The sequence below is a fragment of the Muscardinus avellanarius genome (genome assembly GCF_963383645.1).
Source record: "Muscardinus avellanarius genome assembly, chromosome: 3".
Taxonomy (NCBI): Eukaryota; Metazoa; Chordata; class Mammalia; order Rodentia; family Gliridae; genus Muscardinus; species Muscardinus avellanarius.
The window spans coordinates 69,398,428-69,418,067 of record NC_137788.1 but is presented as its reverse complement, the minus strand read 5'-3'; the positions used below and the strand labels follow the sequence as shown (position 1 = coordinate 69,418,067).

Here is a 19,640-nt window from a genome sequence, read left to right as displayed (position 1 = left end):
AGACAGAAAAAAGATCAGTGATTTCCAGGGGTTATTGGGTAGGGAGGGATGAAAAGATGGAGAACAGAGAAATTTTAGGACTCTGTATGATACTATAATAAGAGGTACACATCACTATACATTTTTCCAAACCCATAGGAGGTACTCATATAATTAATTATGATTGGTAAGGTAAAAAAAATAGATAAACTGAGTCTCTGAGCATTTGATCACATGATCACATTAGATATGTGTCTGGAACTCAGGATTATATATGCTTCCTAGTCAGGAATAATGTCCTGGTTCTACTTTACACCAGTAAATGAATGGCATTCAAGATAATCTACATCACACTAGAAAGCTTTTGTTTTTCTGGTATAAAATATCATAGTCAACTAAGAAATCTGATAATATTAATAATAACACATGGTAAGAGACAATGTTTAAAAGAAATTTATCAGTGAAATGTCTGTAATAAAGAATTTAACCAGCTTTCTGTACCTCTGCTTCATACTTATTCTGTTATGAAAATAACAAGTTTTAGTGTGTTCATTTTATAGCCAAGGGAAATGAAGGCTACTCTAGATCACACATTGAAGATAAAAGGTGGATGAGAATCACAGTGCTATATCTAGAAAGTCATCATTATTTCCACATATACTTAAATGGTTAGACCATTTAAATCTTATACTGAATAATACGATGAAATGGACCAAGCTTTGCAAGGGTACAAAAGATTTAAAATATGAGAAAATAATCCTATTTTTTATTGAATAATTTAACTATAGTAGTTGCAGAAAAACTTTAATGGACTATAGAATTACTATGTATTCAGAGTTTAGAAATATATCAAGTGCTGCCCAGAAAACATACAGTACCTCCGTTTTTGTTCTTCTCAAGCCTGTACTTATACTTGTCGCCAATCTTCTTAAAATATCATAATTATTTTTACCTTTTTTTGTATGTGGTGCTGGGAAGTGAACCCAAGAGTATTCTACGTCTGAGCTATATCCCCAGCCCTATTTAATTTTTTTATTTGGAAACAAGGTCTCACTAAGTTCCTGAGAGCCTCACTAAGTTACTGAGGCTGGGTTTGAAATTATAGTACTATAAAATGTAAAATTCTATATAGTAAAGTACTATATTTCCAGTGTATAGGCATTATTATTCTACTACCAGTTGGATTTTCTTGAAAGAAGGAATATGTAATATCCATTGTCAAAATCAAGAAATCAAGAAAACTGTAAGATACTCTTTTGTATTATGAGATGAAGCATATTATGTGTATACATATATATATTTGTCATGCTATGTACTGAATCCAGAAACATTCTACCTTTGAGCTATACTCCCAACTGCTTTTATTTATTTATTTTTTTAATTTTGAACCAGGGTCTTGCTAAGTTGCTTATAGGATTCCTGTGCAGTAGATTTCAATGAATGCAATCCAAGGATTAACAAAGGGTATAGAAATATGAATGTCTAATTCAGGGAAAAATAAAAGACAAAAACAGTTACTGTCCAACGAGATGGGGGATGGGTCTCAAAGGGGAAAACCCATGGAAGCTCCTGAGAGGCGGGCTTTCAAATCTTACTGAGATTGCTCACCGTTTGCTCTTTTATGATTAGTTAGAACTGGGTTTGGGGAACCAATGTCTTTTGAACAATTTTAATCATGAATTTGAAATGTTATCTTGTGGGCTGGGGGTCTCTGATCTCCTATCAGGCACCAGTCTCTCACCTCCTTGCTCACGTCCAACACCTCACAGAAGGTGATACAGATCACCTCTTTTAATCTCTCCTGTCCCCAGGTCCTCTTCCCTGCCTCACTTAGAGCCTTTCTCAATTGCTGGGGCTGGCTTCGAACCTGCTATCCTCCTGGCTCAGCCACCCAAGTACTGGGATTACAGGTGTGTGCCACCACAGCAGGCTGCCTGGTTTATTTTGCCCTGTAATAGTCAGTACTAACCATGCATCTTTATAAGCTTAGGTAGAAATGTGTCACTTAGTAGAGAAATCTAACTTGGGTGCCTTACTCACTTTAAATTTGTCTGTGTTCTTTGTTTCTTAATGTCTCTCGTTTTTAGAAGACAGCTGTCTTTTCATCTGATTTTTACTATGAATATCTCACAATTCACAAGGGCTGTACTTCTCTTTCCATATTTCTTATAAGACTCCCTACTTTAAAAAAAACTGAATCACAGAGAGCTGGGAGCACACACAAAGATGACTGAATGCCAGCATTTTACGAGGGTGCAGTGATATTTGTAATTTAAGACTCCTTCTCCTAGTACTCATTTCTGTTGAGACACTGTGGAATGGCCCTAAGTTTTTGCTAATTCCCTTTTTAGTTATTTTAAGTAGTCAGTAAACACAATAACATATCAAAACCCAATACCCACTACTGAGTCCTTCTGTTTCTACCTGTTTTGTTTGATGGATTATTCAGTGAAAAACTCATTCGCTGGAAAAATGTTATTTCTCACCAATTTTTGTTGTCCTTAAGGATTAAGCTTTTTTTTTTTTTTTTTTTTTTAGAAGCTGTATAGCTATTTCTTTTTTTCTTCAGTCCTGTAGTAATTTTCATTTCGCACTATGATAATCCTCGGGGAATCTGAACAGAGAGCCATAAATCTATTCCCTTTTTACATCAGTGTATCAACTCATAGTATATTGCTTTGGGTTTGAAATTTTAGCTGATCCTTAAATTTAACATGCTTTGTAATTAGAGTCATTAAAAACCTCAATAAATAAAAAAAATGCAAGACTCTCATTTGGGGCAAGAAATGACCCAAATGAAATCGGTAACCTTCAGTCCATAGTCACATGCTATTTTCCACAATGAGGTCATTTTTTCACAGATGATATTGGTGAGAATTAGCACGATGAATATTTTTCCTCTTCTTGAAATCACAGTAAAACAGAACATCAAATGCCTGAATCCTAAGAGACCCAAGTCTAGACCAGCATTTCACAAATAGGGAAACCAAAGCATCCAATAGTCACAGTTACTCTCCTAAGACCACAGTGTAGAAACCAACAATCCTTTAACCATATACTTCAGAGCAGTGCTGGCCTCTTGTAATTTATTGTGGCATACTTGCAACAAGTATCCTCTGCAATTGTAGATTTTTCCCTGGCTTTGACTAATATTAAAATTGAATTTTCTCAGAAAATTATTTTTGATAATTGAACATTTTATCTTTGCTTTGCCATCTGTGAGTTCCACAACATTAGGAAACTCCATTATTCATAATAATTATAAACATCATATGATCATGTTTTGAAAGAAGATTATGATAAACTATTACTGTGTTGGCTAATTGTAGGCATAAAAACAAGTATAACCTTATTAATGAAGAAGTAGTAAGTTGAATTAAGATTGTTAATTGAGTTCTTGCCTTTAGTACTATTGAATTAATAGCATAAAGTCAAGTGATAGATTGATAATGGGGAAAGTGTGTGAATTATTATGTCTGATATGCCAATCCTAGCTTGAATTAAATAATTACATAGTAGCAATTTAGCTTTCATTAAGATGGAGGAGAGGAATCTTTTTTCTGTTTCATTGTTTTGGAAATTACTAAAACATGGCCACATAAAAAGAAACTCATTGTCATTCAGTATCTGCATACCTCCTATTCAGAGGTCTCTTTCTTCTTAAGAAAGTATGCAGCTGGGAGTGTTAATACATGCTTGTAATACTTGTAATACTTGGGAGGCTGAGACAGGAGGATCCTGGTTAGTGACCAGCCTCAGCAACTTAGTGAGGTACTCCACAAATTAGTGAGGCCCTGTTTCAAAATAAAAAAATAAAAAAAAATAGGGCTAGGTGTATAGCTCAGAGGTAGATGCCCCCGTGGTCAATCCCCAGTACCACAAAAAATAAAAATTTTAAAAAAATTTAAAAGTATGCAATATGAATAGAATCACTAGTTTTGACTATCCAATTGCAATATCAGGTATCTATTCTGTGCACTCTCTAAACACCTTCACATACATTTTCTTATTTGTTATGAATTAATTAAGAAGAAAGTTAGGCATGAATTAAAGTCTATCTAGCAAGTCCAGTGCTCTCACTGGCAGAAAGATAGAAACAATAGGTTTAGTAGGTTCAACTATTTAGGCCCTGCAATATATTGCCAGAGAAGAAATTAGCTTGGATCTTACTGCAAAATGAATAGTTTGCCTATATCAGTTTCATTCCATTCTGAAGTAAGATGATTATTTAGGGTTTCTATGTACTACTTAACAAAAAGAGAGCATAGAGTGAAGTGATGAAGACAGTGGATGCTCTTTTGACTCCCCAAGCACATAAATGTCTGGGGTAGTCAGGCCTACACGACTGGATTAAACTCTATTAACTCTACCATTGAAGTAAGTTTAATGAAGTTTGAATGATGATTTCAAATTCTGAAGACTTCCACTTTACATTTAATAAAGTGTGAAAACAAAGTATAAACCATACAACAGTTAGAAAAAAATGTTATTTTAATGAGATGATTAATATTTATTCCTCAAATTTGGAACTCAAATATAAAAATATCTGCTTCATCCTGAATGCTAGTATCTCAAGATACAACTGCTGCTGAGGATATGCTTAGATTACCACTAGATTGTTATATGCTAAATTCAGAAGGCAAAGTGACTATTGGTCCAAGTTGTGGAGACAGCAACTAGCCAAGAGGATAGTGGCGGAAGAGCTTTAACTAGAGCAGAGATCACAACAGAATCCTTAGGGGGTGGGGGTATGGAAGCCAACATGGAGGCACATGCCTATAATTCAGTACTCAGGAGGTTAAGACAGGAGGATAGCAGGTGTGAGGACAGCTTTCCCAAGCAGTAAGACTCTCAACAACTTAATGAGACTCTGTTTCAAAATAAAATTTTTAAAAAGTTCTGGTGGAATAGTTCAGAGGTAGAATGTCCCTAGGCTCAATCCCTAGTAACATACACACACACACACACACACACACACACACACACACACACACACAAACACACACACTGAATTATAAATTTAAAATTACTGGTTCATTCATTAATCTAATTAAAAGTATCTGTATGATATGGTTGAGCTAAGAACACAAAATTCTGCCTTAATTTAAAATGATGATTATTTTTCTCTTCCATTCTTTAGAAGCATTTTCTATCATGGCAGAGTATTTATAGTGTATTTATAACTTTAAGGTGTATTTCACTGTAGTATGTGAAATTTTAACTTAAGAATATAAATTATGTGAACCTAAAACTAAGTACCTTTATTATGGCTTAACAACTACTGAAAATCTCAAGACTTATTTCTCTGCAATCTGTTATTTCACCCATACTTTATCTCTGATGATTGCATACTAAAAATTATAGTAAAATATAACCTGAACAAAAATAATAAGTTATGGTGAATTTTAAGGCAGCTAATCTCACATTCTGTAGATCTTAGTTTCTAGGTTAATGTGCATGCAAAATTGAAGCTTTGAAAAGAAAATAGGCCATTCTTTTATCTTCCAGATTACTCCAAACTGAGTTGTTACAATCTATTTAGCCTAAGACTAGAAGGCACATAATTTAGACTGTACTTTAAAAATTGAGTCTTTATTAAATTAGGACTAAATGTTATATTGTCGATGATGGAAATCATTTTAATGACTTTGTTGATGAATCATGCTATTCAGAAAGCAATTTGAAACTTTAGCCCATGAATAACATTTTCAATACTCTATCAAAATGGATTGGTCAAATTAGAGTTAAAAAATATATGATGCCTCGTCTGCTCTGCTTTTTTCAAAATGATAGGATTTTCCTTTCTATCTTGTACAAGTTGAGAGGAAATCACTAACTACATGTAATACCGTTATCAACTAGGTAGCAACTATATGAGCACTAAATTAAAAAATAATTTTTTCAACTCTTTCAGATATAGATGAGTGCAGTGAATCAGTTGTCTGCGGTGATCATGCAGTGTGTGAAAACGTGAATGGAGGGTACAACTGCTTCTGCGAGGAAGGCTATCAGACACCCACAGGAAAGTCTCAGTTCACAGCTAACGACGGTGCTCACTGCCAAGGTAATATATTACTAAACTTTATGTATCATCAAATAACTATATAAAACATTTACTACACAATTTTGAAGTATCAAAAAGCCACATTTTCAAGCAATGTGTCAGCATTCACTTACGGTCTACAAAATGAATTAAGGGTATTGTTTTATTTAATGAAAAATGTAGATGGCATGTTTTATGCAGGTAATATTCATTCCTTAATCCTTAAAACAATTTTCGTTCACTATGTGTGTGATATTATGTATTCTGAAACAGAAAGGGAAGCTGGAATATTAAATAATATGGTTTTAATGTTTCGGTGTGTGAGGAAACTCATTGGAACTGTATGGTTAGCTTAGGAAAAACTGTTAAAACTTACTGTATAATCTATTTTCTCTTTCTACAGAAAATGTGAATGAAAACTGCCACTTAGATAAGGCCTGCATTTCTACAAATGTTCAGAAAACTTTAAAAAAAGTAAGTAGACAAGTTGAGTTAAAATTTATTCTATTCTACCATTTTGGTCTCAGTTAAAATGCTTCCAATATCAAATTTCAGGAAGAGTAACTAGCAGTTAGCTAGTTACTCTTCATGTAGAATTGTTGACATGTAGAGATCTAGGTTTTATGTTTGCAATACACATAGAATTAATTTTAAAATCCTCCAAAGTATAGAAGAATACTTTTACATGTTTAATTACTAGAAAATTATTTTCAACATATAAAAGTTGTTCAAATAATAAAAATATACTTTGACTCCAGACCTATTCCCACATTCTAAGGAGAAATTGTTTAATTCAACCAGATTTTATACTTCAAAGTGAATACTTCAAAGAGTAATAAAGTCTAACGTTAATAACATTATTGTTGTGAGATTGAAAGTATGAATCTGAGCATGAGCAATCAACTATCAGCTACAGCAAATTTCCATTTGATCACATAGTAAAGCAATTTCTTATGTTGATTAAAATCAAATTTATTGATAACTTATTCCTTAAATATAAATTTTTATTTTTTAAATTTATTATATTTCATTTTATTTTATTTTTATGTGGATTATATTGAAAATGGTATATATTCAGACTATACTTGGTGTCCTACCCCCCAATTCCCCTTCCGTCCCTCCCAACAATGAGTGTCTGGATTGACTATATATTCATACTGATATACATATTCTCCATTATCCAATGTCGCTTTTCCATTATTCAACCTCAGCCTTCTTCCAATCCTATCCTTCCATTCTAGTTTCGCTGAAGTTTCCCCTCCATTATCTGGGGTCCCTCTAGTATTCCTAATAATCCCAATAGGCATATTAGAGAAAACATATGTCCCTTCTCTTTCTGTGCTTGGCTGAGCTCACTTGACATAATGTTCTACAGGTCTTTCTATCTTCTTGTGAATGACATGAATTGTTCTTCTTTATAGCTGAGTAGGATTCTACTATGAGTATTTCCCATAATTTTGCAATCCATTCATCTGTTGATGGAGACCTAGGTTGGTTCCATATTTTGGCTATTACAAATTGTGCTGCTATGAACATGGGTATGCATATGTTACTCTATTCTCTGATTTCAAGCCTTTTGGAAAGATACTCAGGAGTGGTATAGCCAGATCATATGGTGGATCCATTCCCAGTTTTCTACACAGTATCTCCACAGCAAATGAACTAGTTTGAACTCTCATCAACAGTGTAAAAGAGTTCCTCTTCCCACATCCTCTCCAGAATTTGTTATTTGACTTCTTTATGCTTGCCACTCTGACTGAGATTAGATAGAATTTCAGTGTAATTTTGATTTGCATTTCCCTGATGGCTAATGATGTTGAACATATTTTCATGTATCTATTGGCTATTTGTATCTCTTTGTGAAGTGTCTATTCAGTTTAGTTGCCTGTTTCTTGATAGGACATGGTGGTGCATGCCTGAAATCCCAGTACTTGGAAGGCTGAGACAGGAAGATCACAGGTTTCAGGACAGCCTCAGCAAGTAGTGAGACTCTCATAATCCTAGTGAGACCCTGTTTCAAAGCAGGAGATAAAAGTGGACTGGAGGTGTATCTGGAAGGTAGAATGCTTCTGAGTTTAATTGCCAGTGCCACATACACACAAACAAAAAAATAGTTCTGTATCTATTCTGATGTAACCTCCATGTCTAATTATTTGATAATCTCTTAAAAACAAATTTAGGGATACATGTTACACTTTACATTTAGTATTGTAATGTATCTATGTACAGGATGAGACCCCCCAAAATCAACATCAGAATAAACTGAACATATTTAAGCTTTATTCTTGAAAAGCTCCAAAAAGAGTCTAAATTGATTTCCTTTTTCTGGACTCATTTTTGTTCAGATTAGACCCCTAGAAGGATTTGTGGCTTTGATGCATGAAGTCTATAGAAGTTCTCGGACTGAGCTTTCACTGATGGATATTGTTACATACATAGAAATACTGGCTGAATCATCCCCATTGCTAAGTGACATGAATAAGACTATCTCAACCAAGGAAACACTTTCTAATTCAACTCTTACTGTGAGTATATTGAGCTTTAACTCAATATAATTAATCGTTAAATTTTTCTTACATTTTTTGATGAATATATTGCAACATTTATTTTAAGATATACTTTCTTTTTATAGGAATTTGTAAAAACCGTGAATAACTTTGTGCAAAAGGATACATTTGTGGTTTGGGACAAATTATCTACAAATCATCGGAGAGCTCATCTTACAAAACTGATGCATACTGCTGAAGAACTTACATTAAAAATGTCTCAGAACTTCCAAAAGACCACTCAGTTTGATACCAATTCAACAGATGTAGGTAAGACCTGAAGGTCAATTTCAAAGCAGTAGTGTTTTCCAAACATGCCATTCTCAAAAGGGTAGGGTCTGAGTATTTAAAAGTACGTACATATGTGAGAACACCAGTACTCATCTCAATATCATGTATGAGGAAGAGGAGGGATTCAGGGGAAACTCATCCAGTGCCGAATGGATGTATGTCACTATCACTTTGAACTACACTATCATGTGAGACAACGATACATCGATAAAAGCAAATAAAATTACTGTTGGTTAAAGTGTCAGTGGTTTTATACACGGTGAGTGGTGATTCACATTAGAGTAATTGGAGTGATATACTACAATAGTAAAAAGCACAGGAGTTATTCTCTAGTCATCATGCCCACCTTCTCCTATTTCTCAGCAGCTCAGCATTTAAATATAGAGTGCATCACCTTCTAGTCACTTTTAGTCAATCTTCCTATGTCTTGCTAGGATTTAACTTGACCAGTCAAAGTGACAGCAGGTCTTCTGGATGTAGTCTATTTAAATTTCTCCTAAAAAAATCTTTTGCCTTAAGACAGTAGAAAGCAATATACATAGTAAATTAGAAAGTTTCCTGCTTCGTGCACTTTCATACATACGGCATCTATGATCTTTAATCAAAATGAGGATGCCTATTAAGTTGTTCTGAGGAAGCAAGATATATTTTCTGAAATAATTACCACATATGTCTTTGTTACATTTTCTGCATGGTATCCTGCTATGTCATAGATTTATAAAACTCATCATCAAGATTCACCACTTATCAAAATTAGGTTTGCAAGCACTGCGATTACTCTATAGGTGTCCTACATTTCTGTAATGTCCCTACTTAAAAAAGGTTAAATATACCACGTAAAGGAATTATTGCTCAAAAATTCAAATCAATCACTCTTTAGACAGTAAGTTATATTATTTGATGACCTATTCTAAAACATTACAGTTACTTGTCTTTGCCCTAATAACTATACACGGGTCCCATTTTGTACATGTATTATCTTTTATTTATCTCAATGAAGATTAAACCATGAGTACTATAAAGAAATAAAAAATAATTAAAACTTGTCTTTTTTTGCGGGCTAGGGATGGAACCCAGAGGCCCTTGACTTCCAAGCTACACTCCCTGCTCTTTTTGTTATTCTTTATTTTGAAACAGGGTCTCACTAAGTTGCAGAGAACCTCCCTAGGTAGCTGAGGCTGTCTGCTAACCGTGATCCTCTGATCTCAGCCTTCTGAATGTTGGGATTACAAATGTGTGACACCTTTATGTTGCACATTTAACAGGCACATTTAATGTGCAACCCCTTAAAATACTTAATTAAATTAAATATTTAATGTGCACATTTAATATGCGACACCTTAAAAATATGACAGGCTTTTAGCCTGTCATATTTTTAAGATGTAAATTTTATATATGTTCTAAACACATTCTTAATATGTTTATTTTGCTTGCCATCAGTAAGAAGTTGAAGCACAATAATTATGGATAAAATTATCTCTAAAGAAATTAATTGCCAAGCATGGTGGCACATACTTGTAATCCCAGCTCTTGGGAGGCTGAGACAGGAGGATCGCACAGGTTCGAAGCCAGCCTCAGCTACTTAGTGAGGCTCTCAGCAACTCAGTGAGACCCTGTTTCCAAATAAAATAGAAAATAGGTCTGGGGTGTAGCCTGGGGGTAGAAAGCTTCTGGGTTCCATCTTCAGTACCACACAAAAATGAAGTGAATATATTGATAATAGTGTTTAATCTAATTTGTTATTTTCATGGTTTTATTTTAGCTCTCAAAGTTTTCTTTTTTGACTCATATCACATGAAATATATTCATCCCCATATGAATGTGGACAGAGATTACATAAGGATATTCCCAAAGAGAAAATCTGCACATGATTCAAATGGTAAGTCTTTGATAATCTTACATGCAGTATGTCAATGAATTTGTAATCAATACCTGTCATGTGCCTAATTATATGTACATATAACATGTGTGCCTTCTGATAGAAAATATGTTGATGTTTATGTACAGAATTTTTATATTTATACTTGATATTTTCATTCTGATATAAATAGCCAAGGAGAATTCTAGATGACAGTATCTGGGTTGTTACTCTTCATCATAAAACCAAATTTGTGTTGGTATGAAAGTGAAAAACAGAATTAAAGTCAGAATATTTTATATATAATATGTATAATATATAATATATAACATATATTTTATATATATATATATATATATATATATATATAGTGTGTGTGTGTGTGTGTGTGTATGGGGGGGTACAGGTACAGGGGATGGAACCCAGGGTCATTCTACCTCTGAGCTACATCCCAGCTCATTTTTTTATTCTTTATTTTTTTTGAAAACGGGTCTCCCTGAGTTGCAAAGGGGCTCACTAAGTACCTGAGGCTGTCCAGGAACCTTGATCCTCCTGTCTCAGCCTCTTAAATGCACCACCATGCCTAACTAGAATATTATATTGATGGCATGCATATCCATGTTTATAACAGCACAATTACAATAGCCAAATTATGTAGCCAACCTAGGAGTCTATCAATAGAGGAATGGATAACAAAATGTAGTATATATGCACAATGAAATTTTACTCAGACATAAAGAACAACAAAATTATGTCATGTGCCAGGAAATGGGCAGAACTAGAGAATATTATGCTATGTGATATCAGCCAGTTTCAGAATGTCGAGTTAAATGTTTTCTCTCACATGTGGAAGCTAGATAGAAAGTAAAATAAAACAAGGGATTTTTGAAAATTGAGGAAAGTGACCAGTAGATTAGTGAAAGAGGATGGAGAAGAGAAAGGAATGGATGAAAGAGAATTTAAATGATGCTGTTACTATACACATCCTATACTATACTATAGAGCTCCTATAGGACGCTCTCACTGTTATGTGTACAAGGACCTGAAGAAAAACACACAAAGACCTGTGTGCATGTCTACTTGTATGATTTGAACCTCACTGTGGCATATAATTACAGTGCACCAATAAAAGTATAAAAAGTAAAAAGAAGAAAACTTGAGATAGCATTCAATAAAATAGTATATTATTGTTTAGGCTTAAATTTCTCTTTCCATTTGTCATTTCTTAGGCTTTATATGGTAAACTATTGAATAAGCTAAAGGCAGCATTGTTTTGAAAAAACTGAGAAAATGCTAGTACTAGCAGGCAACTTAATGACCATCTACATTAATATCCTCATTGTATGGATAATAGAACTAAGGTATAAAATTAATGAATTTATGTCCATGATTATCAGCAAATAGTAAGGAAGCATTACCAGAAGAAGGGAGCTAACAAAATATCAGCTGGTTGCTATTTTACCTAACTAGAGTCAAGCAAGTAGCAACCTTTAAATTTAGTGATTTATCTAGTCTTTTAGAACAATATACTTAGAAAAATTCCTGCTGATGGAAGAATTTTTATTATAGTTGTTCTCATAGAGATAAAATATATTACCTAGGAAAAACATGAATTGGAATAATTTATCAAAGAATATATGGGTGGTCATAAATACAAATGAAAAAATATAGAATACATACATGTATAGATGCTATTTCATAAAAAGATGAGTTTTCTTTATTATTAAAAAACATGATGCACATTCATTCTCAGAAGAATGTATTTTTGTTTTGTTCTCACTGCACTGATGTGGGATTTTTTCTCATCCATCAATATTATTCTCTCCATTCTTTCTTAGCACTTTCTATACAAAATATGAAGTGTGATTATAAAACAAAGGAAAAAATAACTAATGCTACTAAGTGAACCCTTGGCTCTTGCCCTGTTATACTTTTCTAATAAACTAATGATGTATATAATATTTAGGAGCAAATTCAAAGAAAATATTTGTTTGTTTGTTTTGAAACAGGGTCTTGCTAAGTTGCTGAAGTCTACTAATTTATTGAGAATATCCTGAAATCTGCAGTCCTCCTGTCTTAGCTTCCCAAGTATTGGGATAATAGGTGTGGACCACAATGCCCTGCTCAAAGAAAATGTTAAACTGTTAGTGTTTCAAATAAAATTTGAATACTATTTAGAGGTTGGAGAAAAAGACATGAAAAATATCTATTATTGTGACACATGGTAAAATTGTCACAAAATTAATATTTCAAAGTGATCCTGTTATGATAGCTTCGTTATATTTAATGATCACATGTATAAACTGACATTTGAAAGTAATATCAGCTCTCAATAAAATAGGATGAGAAAATGTATTTTTCTCAAGGTTAGGTAAGAAAAAATAAGGGCAAATCTAACAAACTGATCAGACCCTTGCAATGATTCCTGTCTGTGATTTCATTTATTTGCAAAATTCAGAACTAAAACACATTTCTTAAAACATGTACAGTGTGATTAGTAAGAACATCAAAAAGACCTAGGGGACCCAGGCAGATTTAAAAGATTCCACATCACTGTCTTTTAAATTACTTATGAAATTGGAACAACATCTATATGATGCCGTAGGGTGGCATACAATGCCCTCTTGAGAGGATGCTTTTGGATATTCTCAAGAGAAGTAGAAATAAAGCAGTTTGAGAACAGGATTTCTCTAAGGATTTCATTGCATAGTTTATGCTGAAACAATTGATCTTGGTATTTAATAAGGAAAAATCATAACTTCTGTCACCTTGATAGTTTGCCAGTGGTACTGACTGCAACTCAGGATTGGAACCCTGTAATAAAATGCTTTATTAGTGTCATTCAAAAGAAATAGAGGCAGCAAAATAAAAGAGACATCAAAGGAAAGAGCTGCTGAATGAGAACCCCTTAACAAATATGTATTAATTCTAAAGCACGGTTTTCAAAACTTTAAGCACAGTTGTTTTGCACTAAGTAAATGCTCAGGTATTTTTTCTAGTCATCAAATTAAAGGCTAAATGTCATTAGAACAGATATGGTAATATTAAGAAATTTAAAAGATCATAGGGCAAAAAGGTTAACATAAACATAATAAAGAAAAATGAGAAAGGATGACTAAGGATTGAGTAGCATGAGATCTATTTTTTTTAAATGATTTCAAATTCTAACCTCTTTACATGTTTGTTAAGGGGTTTTCATTCAGTAGCTTTTTCCTTCGATGTCTCTATTTCGTTTTGCTGCCTCTGTTTCTTTTGAACTACACTAATAAAGCATTTTATTACAGCAGTCCAATCCTGAGTTGTAGCCAACACTACGTGCAAACTATCAAGGTGACAGAAGTTGCGATTTTTCCTTATTAATACCAAGATCAATTGTTTCAACATAATTAAAAGAGCTAAAGCCATATTAGTTTTATTTCTATTTCTATTTTTATTTTTATTTTATTTTTATTTCTCACTAGAAATAGTGATAAATAATGAAAATTGGAAGAATTCGAAATGTTGAGAATTAACCAATACCAAAACAGGATTTTTAAAGGAGATCAAGAGAGATTTGGGGATGTTCTGTGTGGAGCCCCTAACCCAAAGTTAGAAATTTATGTTAAATAGATAATTGTGTTTACAGAAGATAACAATAAATAATAATTTTGTTTGTTTATTTTGTTACTTTGTTTTGAATCCAGGGGCATTCTACTTCTGAGAGCCTTGCTAAATTGCTGAGACTGGTCTCAAATCTGTAATCCTCCTATCTCAGACTCCCAAGTGCTGGAATTATAGGCTTGTGTCATCATGCTCTGAAAAATAATAGATTGCTAAATCCACTTTATCTTTTTGATTCTACATGTGATCTTGTACTATTTCCTATTATTACCCCCTGGGAAGTCACTGCTTTATAAACTGTCAGGTTGACTGAAAAGATTTTCAGGTCCTGTTTCAGGTCCTATTTTGTCCAGAGCAGAGCCTGGGATAATTGTCATCTCTTGGAAACATAATTTCACTTTCCCAACTAGACTGAACTAACATCCATTTTAAATTTTCTTAGCTGGCAAGTCAGGAAAATGTTTGATACAATGGATCTGGGCTAATCAGGCTGTTAGTACTACCTTCAGGGATGTCTTTTTAAATTAAGATAGAGAACATGAATATTGATAGACTTTGGCAACTTCCACCTCAAGTAATCTTTATAAAGCCCATAGTGTGGAGGTTTCCAGTTTTATTATCATAGTCTTTTGGAATTTTTTATAATAATATCAATATTTGCATATATGATTCTGTAGCATTGGGTTATATGCTGATACACCACATTTAGAGTGTCAGGGGGCCAGGTAAATTCCTGCTCCCAAAGCAATATATTTTCTACTCTTATACCATATAACTATATGTTATCAATATTAAATAGTATCCCTTTTAGAGAGTATAAAGTTGAATTCAGTGGCAAGTCAAAATTAATTCAATTTTAATCTTTCTTAAGCTCCTTTGTTCCCTTGCTCCTGATATAGAACACTTATGGAAACTAAAATACAATATACAATGTATAATATAATATATAATAAAAATAAGATTGTAATACAGTAGTGTGTATTATATAATGTGTTATATAATATAGATTATGATTTCCTGTCTATTTTAATATACCTACTTCATTTAATTTTCTTTCCTGTGGTACTGAGGATTGAACTAAGAGGAATTCTCTGAGCTGTATCCACAGCCCTTTTATTTTTTGTTTTGATACAATGCCTCACTAGGTTATGAGAGTCTTGCTATTTCCTGAGGCTATCCTAGAACCTGGGATCTATCCTCCTGTCTCATTCTCCAAGTACTGGGATCACAGGTATGCACCACCACACCCAGCTTACTGTGTCAGTTTCACTGACATAATTTTCTTCCAGTATCATTCCAGTTCATGTATTTGCATATGGAAGTAATAACTCAAAATTTTATCTTTCAAGTGAATGCACTTCATACTCTGGTTCGACAGAACTTAAATATAAATTAGCATGGAATTCTTTTTCTCTAACTATAGCTTATGCAAATGGGATATTATATTTCATGACCATTTTTAGACTCATAGGGTCTTAACATGATTTTTATAATGTATGTATGGGCTTATCATGGCCTAAATTTCAGTACCTGAGTATTTTAATGATTTTTATAGGGTAAAATGTTTGTCTATTTCTCTATTTTATTTTTAAGAGTTGAAATATATTTTGCTTAATAGGCAATGTTGCAGTTGCATTTTTATATTATAAGAATATTGGCCCCTTGCTTTCATCATCTGAAAACTTATTGCTGGATCCACAAAAGGATGATAATTCTGAAAAGGAGGAAAAAGTCATCTCTTCAGTAATTTCCGTCTCAATTAGCTCAAGCCCGCCCACGTTGTATGAACTAGAAAAAATTACATTTACACTAAGTCACATGAAGGTGAGTGGTTTTTCTCTTGGTGGTTAAGATCATGATAGTTTCCAGGAAGTGGACATTTTGTTATGTCACTTTAATTGTGTGAGTTTTATATGTGAAAATACAGACTTAAAATTATAAAAGTAAAGCCTCTTAACTAATTTTTATTAAATATATTTGTATGTCCAGGGTGCTTAACAATTTCTAATCAATACCAAAGAGTTTTAATATTTGATTCTCTGAAATTGTTATATTTTAGTTTTATTTTTTAAAAACACTATTTTGAAGTTTCCACTTTTTTTTTTTGCAGTACTGGTGATGAAACTCAGGGGCATTCTACCTTTGAGCTATACCCCCACCCCATTTTTTATTCTTTATTTTGCAACAGGGTCTCACTGAGTTGTAAAGGGCCTCACTGACTAGTTGAGGCTGGCCACGAACCCAGATCCTCCTGTCTCAGCCTCCCAAATTCTGGGATAACCAGCATGCACTACCAGGCCCAGCTCCACATCTTCTAAAGGAATAATTTTTTTTAAAGTGTGACAGTCAAAGATATGTCATTAATAAGAAAGGTATTTAGCTAATATTTGTCATTTGAAACAATATTTTTAGTGCCTTGGATGTTGACTAAAATAAAAACTAGAGAAGCTTATAATCATGAAGAAATTAGATAAAACCATTTTACTCTTATTTTTATTCTAAATAATTTTTAAAATTCAATTATATTTAAAGTAATATATTAAGAAGCATCATTAGAATTAGCCACATATTTGGCTATTTTATCTAAAAATGAATGGTGAAATTCAAAATCATAAATTGTTTGGAACCATTTCTAGTTGATGTTTTCTTGGGGTTCCAGTAGAATTTTATTTGTTGTAAATGATTAATATGCCCCTGAAGCTCCATTTGGAGAACCTTGACATTGGCTAATTATATTTGTGTAGTTGCCATTGGTGGATAGAGACTTTCTAAACAAAATGAACATATATACTGACACCCAATACAAATATTTCACTGTCAAATAAAGACTTCATTTCTTTTTTCTTTAGAAGTACTCTGATTTTATTTATGTATTTATTTATTTTATTGGCACACTATAATAGATTCACGTCATAATGTGTATCATATTGACAATAACATACATTCACATAGTACTTGGTGCCCTCCCCAACTACTTCCCCTTCCCTCCCATCCTGACAATGAGTTTCCAGGTTGACCATGCTACATTTACACTTATACACATATTTGAATGCAGCTCTTCCATTAATAAACCTCAGTCTTCTTCCTCCCCTACCCTTCCTTTCTAGCTTTGCTGAGGTTTCCCCTCCATTATCTGGAGTCCTTCTGGTATCCCTAATACTCTCTAGTTTGAGCATATTAGAGAAAACATTTGTCCCTCTTCTTTCTGTGCTTAGCTGAGCTCACTTGACATAATGTTCTCCAGGTCATTTCAACTTCTTGCAAATGATAATGATTTTGTTCTTCTTTATAGCTGAGTAGGATTCCACTATGTGTATTTTCTGTAATTTTGCAATCCATTTATCTGTTGATGGAGACCTAGGTTGGTTCCATAATTTGGCTATTACAAATTGTGCTGATATGAACATGGGTATGCATATGTTACTACTGTAGTTCTCTGATTTCAACCCCTTTGGGAAGATACCCAGGAGTGGTATAGCCAGATCATATGGTGGATCCATTCCCAGTTTTCTAAGGAATCTCCACACTGATCTCCACAGCAAATGAACTAGTTTGAACTTTCATCAACAGTGTAAAAGAGTTCCTCTTTCCCACATCCTCTCCAGAATTTGTTGTTATTTGACTTCTTTATGCCTGCCACTCTGATTGGGGTTAGATGGAACCTCAGTGTAGATTTGATTTGCATCTCCCTGATGGCTAATGATGTTGAACATCCTTTCATGTATCTATTGGCCATTTGTATCTCTTCTTTTGTGAAGTGTCTATTCGGTTCAGTTGCCCATTTCTTGATTGAGTTAATTGTTTTGCTAGTGTAGACTCTTTTGAGCTCTTTGTATATTCTGGGTATTAGACCTCTATCAGAGTGGTGGCTGGTAAAAATCTTCTCCTATTCTGTAGGCTTTTTCTTTGGCTTCTTGATGGTTTCCTTTAATGAGAAGAAACATTTTAGTTTGATGCCATCCTGCTTGTTAATTCTTGCTTTAATTTCCAGTGCTTTGGAAGTCTTGTTGAGAAAGTTACTGCCTGTGCCTCTATGTTAGAGTGTTGAGCCTATGCCCTCCTCTAATATCTTCATGGTCTCTTGTCTAATTTCCAAGTCTTTGATCCATCTTGAGTTGATTCCTGTGCACGGTGCGAGGTAAAGGTTTAGCTCCATCTTCCTACACCCATCTCCCAGCACCATTTGTTGAAAATTCTGTCTTTTCTCCAGTGTATGCGTCTTTGAGTATGATCTTTGGATTAACTGACTATCATTGTGTGGATTTGTTTCTGTATCTTCTATTCTCTTCTATAGTTTTCATTGTAGAGGTCTTTTATGTCTTTGATTAGGTTTATTCCTAGGTATTTTACTGGTTTTGAGGTTATAGGATGGAACTGTTTTCTTTATTTCTTTCATTGTGGATTCATTGTTAGAATATAGAAAAGCAACTGATTTTTTTAGGTTCATTTTGTATCCTGAAACTTTGATGAATTAGTTAACCAAATCTAGTAGTCTTTTGGTTGAGTTCTTTGGGTCTTCTAGATAAAGAAGTATGTTATCTTAAAGCGAGGATAATTTTAATTCCTTTTTTCCAGTTTGAATTCCTTTTATATCCCCTTCTTGCCTTATTGCTGTGCTGAGAGTTTCGAGGACTAAATTGAAAGGTAGTGGTGATAATGGGTATCCTTGTCTTGTTCCTGAATTTAGATGAAATTCTTGCAGTTTTTCCCTATTCAATATGATTTTGGCTTTGGATTTATTGTATATTGTTTTAATGATGCTGAGACATGTTCCTTGTATTCCAGTTTCCTGCAGTGTTTTTTAACATGAATGGATGTTGAATTTTGTCAAATTCTTTTTCAACATTTATTGATATGGCCATGTGATTTTTGTTCTCAGTTCTATTTATGTGGTGAATAGCATGTACTGATTTGCATATGTGTAACCAGCCTTGCTTTTCTAGGATAAAACCAACTTGGTCCTGGTCTACAATTTTCTTGATATGGTTTTGAATGCATAAAGATAGTATTTTGTTTAGAATTGTTGCATCTATATTCATCAAGGATATTAGTCTATAATATTATTTTCTTGAGTTATCATAATTTGTTTACTTGGGAACTCTCTGTTCTTTTATATGGTCACTCAGTGCTATAAACTTTCCTTTTAAACACTGCCTTCAAAGTGTGCCATAGATTTTGGTATGTTGTGTCTCTATTTTTATTTAATTCCAGGAATTTATTAATTTCTTCCCTTATTTCTAATTTTACCCACTTATCATTCAGTACTGTATTATTCAATCTCCATATATTTAAATAGTTTCTTTTGATATTCCTGTTGTTGATT

General features: G+C 33.4%; 1 protein-coding gene across 1 annotated transcript in view; it reads left to right on the top strand.

Moving 5' to 3' along the window:
- Positions 1-19,640, top strand: part of ADGRL4 (adhesion G protein-coupled receptor L4) — a gene marked incomplete at both ends in the record, with an annotated part of 121,487 nt that overhangs the window by 66,700 nt on the left and 35,147 nt on the right. The window contains 5 exons of the mRNA XM_080692800.1: positions 6,426-6,496; positions 8,368-8,547; positions 8,655-8,838; positions 10,622-10,738; positions 15,936-16,141. Of these exons, the coding sequence (XP_080548926.1) occupies positions 6,426-6,496; positions 8,368-8,547; positions 8,655-8,838; positions 10,622-10,738; positions 15,936-16,141 (758 nt within the window). The remainder of the gene's footprint in view (positions 1-6,425; positions 6,497-8,367; positions 8,548-8,654; positions 8,839-10,621; positions 10,739-15,935; positions 16,142-19,640) is intronic.